Consider the following 6,000-nt stretch of genomic DNA (forward strand, 5'->3'; position numbering starts at 1 on the left):
GAAAATTTTAAATATGCATCAGGCATTTAAAAATGCGAAATGCTTTGATTTGAAAAACAAACCTCAAAAACAAAGAGAGCACAGGACTGCCAAACATAAGGTTATGGTTATCAATTAATTAGTTGAATTAATCTTCAATTTATGCAAAGGTATTTTGAGAACAGACCTGCAATAAAATAACAAGGTAGGAGCAACTTCACTCCGTTAACTGTAATGCAGTAAAAAGATGATTTCCTAGCTTGGTTCTTAATTTAATTTCTCTCTTGTTTAGATTTTAAAATATTTGATGTTAAAGTAGGTACCCAAAGCAAGTGCTGCTGTAGAGGTTTGCGTTACAACCGAAGTTCCTGCAGCACATCAGCTTTTCTGCAGTCTGCCCTGGCTTGTCAGCTGAGAGGTGCTGCTGGAACTGTCCTCCCCGACAAAGCGTCCGTGTCCCCAGCCCCTGCAGCAGCTCCGCTCGGGCCTCCTGCAGGAGCCAGAGCTCACGGGTTAAGTCCTCTGTTAAAATTAACAGTGATAGCTGATAGGTGAAGACTTGAAACTTCTAAGGAGTCACGGATAGCTGGAAGGATTAATGTATCTAGACAAAAAGAATGATGTAGAAAGTGCAGAGGAGGAGGAGGAGTTTTGCATGAAGCAGAGACTAGTGGCTGCCCGCTAGAGTACAGGAGTTACACTGAGAGGTGCAAGAATCTGGTGAAGGCAAGGAAGCTTCTTAGGGAGGGATGGAGAATCCAGCTTAATTTTGATCCTGAAAAGAAGCTGCTAGAACCCAGTGCGTTCCAGTTTGCCTGAATCCACCACTAAGGGATAGTCTCTGTATTGTTCAGAAAGAAAAATCCATACCTGAGTGACCCAAGTTTTCTTCATTATGATAGAAATTTTGGCGTAGATTTTTGCTGTCTTTAAGACAATGTAAGGAATACATTGAATGATCAGTGCACAGCAAGCCAGAAAAAGAAACTTACCTTTGTTTTTAGTACTTACGTAAACACCACTCCTAAAGGGAAAGAAATGAAAAATGTGTCAATCTAATTTGATTTCTCTACTAACTCCTTCTGTAGGTTTGTTTGCAGGTTGCACTTGATACAGTAAAGTTACAGACCTAGAACTTGGTTTTCAAACATACATGATGGTGCATGTGGGTATCTAATCTTGTAAAGGAAAAAAAAAAAAGTAAAATTTTGATCAGCTAGCTTTTCTTTTGCCTCCACCCCGCTTTGTGGGTGAGACAGAGTCACCGTAAGCTTGGCGCTTACCTGGAATTCAAAATCTGTGATCCAAATGGTCAGTGCCCTTCAGGGTTAGGCAATCCTTTTCCTCCCCTCACTTTTATCACGTCAACACTGTTCTGAGTGGGTGTTTATCTCTGGTACTTGCACAGCGTGTCCTGCTTGCTACAGGAAGCTTCACCACCTTCTCTTCAGCACAACTGAATGGAATCTCAGGATTTCATATCTCTTGCAAGATGGTGAATAGTAGTGGAGTAAAAATGGCCATAACTCAGGATTAAGGAGCTTTTAATATTGTAATATGTTACAGGAAAATGAAGAGTTTTTAAATCTTGGAAATATTTTTGTGCTTGACAGATGGGAATAGCTGGAACACCACAATGCTTATCGGCTCAGGCAATTTTCTTACAGTTGTTCACAGGGTATTTAGGTTTAGATTTATTCATTGAATTGCTGGCTAATGTTTGTTGTGGTCGGCTACTTTAATGATACAAAAAATGGAAACGCAATACCTGCAAACTAATATTCTGTCCAGGAAACGGAGGTGGTTGCTTAGGACTCCTCTGTTTATATAAAAAGAAAACCAATATGCTTTCTGCTAATGCATGGTTTGCTTAATTTTTTTACACAAATAGAGTTTTAAGTTTCTGTTTGTCTATGAATCATTTTTTTTTCTTTTAAAGGTACCAGACTACTATGACATCATAAAAAAACCTATTGCCTTAAATATAATCCGTGAAAAAGTGAATAAATGTGAATATAAATATGCATGTAAGTATTATTTATTGAAAGAAATAAAGAACCATGTTATCTCTCTCTAAAATAAATTATTGTTCTAAAATAAGCTGTGTCAGAGGATTAGAAAGCTGCAATTGTGTTTGGTTCGGGGTTTTGCGGTACTTTGTGTTTTGCGTTTTGTTTGGTTTTGTTTTTTAAAGAGTATTTTTTAAATAAGATTTGTTGAACATAGTTCATTTACTGGCAAAATACATGATGTACAGATGGATAAGAAATGAGCAGATGAGAAACTGCTGGTAATTTCTCAAGCCTTTTGATGTCAGCAAGTGATACTGATGAAATATTTAGAAAATATACTGTTGTTACTGCTTCATTTGTATTTCCTTTATTGACAATCAGAGAAATTTAACTGTGTTTACATGGCACTTCACTGAATAATGATAGAAACTCGACAAATTTGTAAAGACATTTTATCTCTGTGTAAGGTCACTGCACTAAGTCAGTGGTGTGACACCGCGCTCTGACTTGAGACACGCTAAATTAATTTATTTACTTTTTGTTTACTAGCGGAATTCATTGATGACATTGAGCTGATGTTTTCGAACTGCTTTGAATACAACCCTCGTAACACAAGTGAAGCAAAAGCTGGAACTAGACTTCAGGCTTTCTTCCACATTCAGGCTCAAAAGCTTGGACTTCCCATCACATCTGGTAATGTGGACCACGCTGCTCCCGCGGCAAAGAAGTCACGAATCTAACCTCTGCCTTCCAAAGGATTTTCTGAGGGAATCTGTTATTTTCATTAAAATGAAATGTTAAATCACACAGTCGTCATACCTGTATAAAGCAATAACAACTGTTTAACCACCTTGAAGTGTGGCCTGCACTATATTCTCAATGAAATATTAAGCACTCAGGAGAATGTAGGAAAGATTACCTTTGCTACAGTTTTATTCAGTGTCTAATAATTTTGATAGATGTACTGGGTACAGTACTGGTTTACAGAGGTTTTGTACATTTTTAATACATTCATGTGTCCAAATAACTTCCAGAAGTACATTGTTTTTTCCTGCACCAAATGACCTTGTTTCATCCTCTAGATTTTGTAGGAGCTGTGGTATTGAGGGCTTTATCAACTCAGATAAAATCTTCTGCTGTAGCACAGTTGAAGAAACTGTGTGTATGTTTAAAACTTGTTTGAGCATATCTTCTCAACACTACACATGAATGAGTACAACTGCATATCTTTTAAGTACTGTACCAGTGCTGGCTGGAGGTATTCAGTCTGAGTTTATTAAGTAGATATTTATTTAGCATTCAAAGTAATTTGTGAATTTGTTTTGTATTTATAAAATTTGTACTCGGGGATTAAAAACAAACAAACAAACAAAAGAGTTCCATAACTTTTAATTTTTTTTTCCAGTGGGTTTGTGTGTTTTCTTTTTTTTCTTTTTTTTCTTTTTTTTTTTTGTTTTGTTTATTCCCCTCTAACTTGATGATCAATCAATAAATACCTTCCTGTGTCCTTGGAAGTTGTTCTAGCAATGAGTAAATTTACAGGACTGTGCTATAAGTTTCTACGTACAACTTTGGAAGTGTACAAATAAAATTACACATTTTTCAAAGTATTTTGAGCTTCTGGCATTTCCTTTTGAGTTACACTGCTACACCATCTTCCCCATGAATTTACTAGGGCAAGTTGCTGGAGAGAACACAGCAGAATCTGGTTTCAATGTGAGTACCCTGTCCTGCTTTTGGCTGGAATAGAGTTAATTTTCTTCCCAGGAACTGGTATAGTGCTGTGCTTGGGATGTAGGAAGAGAAGATGTTGATAACACACTGATGTTTTAGTTGTTGCTACGTAGCGCTTATACTAAGTCAAGGACTTTTCAGCTTCCCATGCTCTGCCAGCAGTGAGGTGCACAAGAAGCGGGGAGGGGATGCAGCCGGGACAGCTGACCCAAACTGGCCAAAGGGATATTCCACAGCACGTGACATCGTGCTCAGTATATAAACTGGGGGGAGTTGGCTGGACAGCTGGGATCGCTGCTTGGAGCTGTACTGGGCATCCATTAACGTGTAGTGAGCAGCTGCACTGTGCATCACTTGTGTATTCTATTCTATTACGATTTTTCTCTTCCTTTGCTGCCTTTATCTCAAGCCACAAGTTTTACTTTTTTTTTTATTCTCTCCCTGATCCTCCCAGGGAGGGAGGAGTGAGTGAGTGGCTGCGTGGTACGTAGTTGCCAGCTGGATTAAACCATGACACACCCCGACCAGCATTTTCAGCAGCTGCAGCCAGTGTGATACTTGGTCTCTGAGTGACGCAAATGTTCATCAGCATGTAAGGAGTAATGTCAGAAGTACATGTATAAGTTGTATGGTTCTTTAATTAGGATCTTTATTTGAATAGTGTAAAACCTCATCGATTAGTTTAGCTGACCAGCAGCTTCTTTAAACTATCCTTACTATCCTTGATAGTCTTACTTTCAGTTTTTATTAATTGAGGTTTGTTAAACTCAGTTTGAGTCAATAGCTTAAAAACCCTTTTAAAGCCCATTTTGCCCACCTGGAGGGATGCCATACTCTGCGAAAACAGTGTGGAGCAGAAGTTTGGGGGTAGGAGTGAAGAGGGAAGGAAAAACTAAAACATGAGATTTGCTGCTGCAGCGACTTTTCTCGGTGTTTGTGCTGGCTCGTGCTGCAGCGTGACAACCTGTATGTGCTACAGACCTGAGCAATAACTTGCTCTGCAGTTGGGGGTTTTCTTTGCTGCTGTAGAGTTTACCTGGCCTTAGAGGCGGCAAGAATGGGTGTTCCCTTGAGCCTGGGAAATGGATGGTGATCAATAGGAGACTGATCAGGTTGAAGTGTTGGATATCTTTTTTTTTTTTTTTAAGTCCAAGAATGAGAACTGTGAGGGATACTGTTTAGAAACGTCTGTTCTTGTTCAGAGCTGACACCTCTCTCCTGTCCAGATCAAAGATGTATTTCTTGTTGCCACCACAAAGAATGCTAAGTAACACTAGGAAAGTGAGCAGCAGAAGACTTCTTTGCAGGGTGTAAATTGTACTTGATATCCGTGCATCTGTCCAGTCCCAAGAGGATGTGAACATCCTGACCAGCAGGTTGCACAAACAGTTGTGCAAGTTCTTGTTCGCATGAATAGTGCCCTTTGACTTAAATGTGAATACTCTGTTTGGGGATGGAGGGCACAGGGAGCTGAACACGTCCCTCTGTGGCAGATGCAATTTAAATTGTTACTGTCCCCAGCCTACTCCCAGCTGTCCATTCCTATCGCTCTTTCTCCAAGGTTATTTCCTTCAGTAGCTTCCCCTCAGCAACACAACTATAATTTTCAGTTTGGGTAGCACAAATGGGAACAGTTTAACCCAAATCGCTGCTTGTGATGGTGGTGTTTGTCTGCTTGGGCTAGGAGTCAAGCTACCAATTTGTCATTAAGTTTGCAAGCCTAAAGCCGTACTTAGACATGCTGAGGTGGGAAAGCGCCCACTTCTTTGAGCAGCTGTGCTTAAAATATTCGTATATGCTGCATGTGCGATGCAGATCTGACCATCCTTGGCTTTTGTGGCGCTCCCAGGGCATGAACCAAGCCCTCTGTTCCTGGCAGCTGGCTGCCTTAGTACTTGGGTTGCAGCTTTTTGAAACTTCAGCTCTGCTTTTTCTGAGTTATGGCAAGATGGCTTTTTATGGCTGTTTATTTTCCCCACACATTCCCCTTGGAAAAAAGGGGAATTGCTTTGTATCTCTCCCCTTGTCTTAGGAGTGGAGATATTCATGCTCCTTGTCCATCATTCTCCCCTAGACAAGCCCATGTCTTGGTGCAAGCAGCCATCCCACGTGCTGTTACTGCTGAGTAAGAGAGGTGCAATATCTGCAGGGGGCTCCAAGCCAAAGTTCCACAAAGGTGCAGAAATGCGCAGGGCCAAGGGCTTCATCTCAGATTCAGAGGCCCCGACTGATCAGGCTGAGCCCAACTCTCCAGGAAAACAGGCAATTAAAAAAA

The 6,000-nt window shown here is 40.3% G+C and overlaps 1 protein-coding gene across 1 annotated transcript in view; it reads left to right on the forward strand.

Moving 5' to 3' along the window:
• The window catches only part of BAZ1A (bromodomain adjacent to zinc finger domain 1A), a 64,353-nt gene extending 60,805 nt beyond the window's left edge, over positions 1-3,548 (forward strand). The window contains exons 26-27 of the mRNA XM_065636446.1: positions 1,919-2,006; positions 2,541-3,548. Of these exons, the coding sequence (XP_065492518.1) occupies positions 1,919-2,006; positions 2,541-2,731 (279 nt within the window). The 3' untranslated portion in view covers positions 2,732-3,548. The remainder of the gene's footprint in view (positions 1-1,918; positions 2,007-2,540) is intronic.
• Positions 3,549-6,000: the final 2,452 nt, after the last annotated feature.

This window comes from Caloenas nicobarica, chromosome 5, assembly GCF_036013445.1.
Source record: "Caloenas nicobarica isolate bCalNic1 chromosome 5, bCalNic1.hap1, whole genome shotgun sequence".
In the NCBI taxonomy this organism is placed as follows: Eukaryota; Metazoa; Chordata; class Aves; order Columbiformes; family Columbidae; genus Caloenas; species Caloenas nicobarica.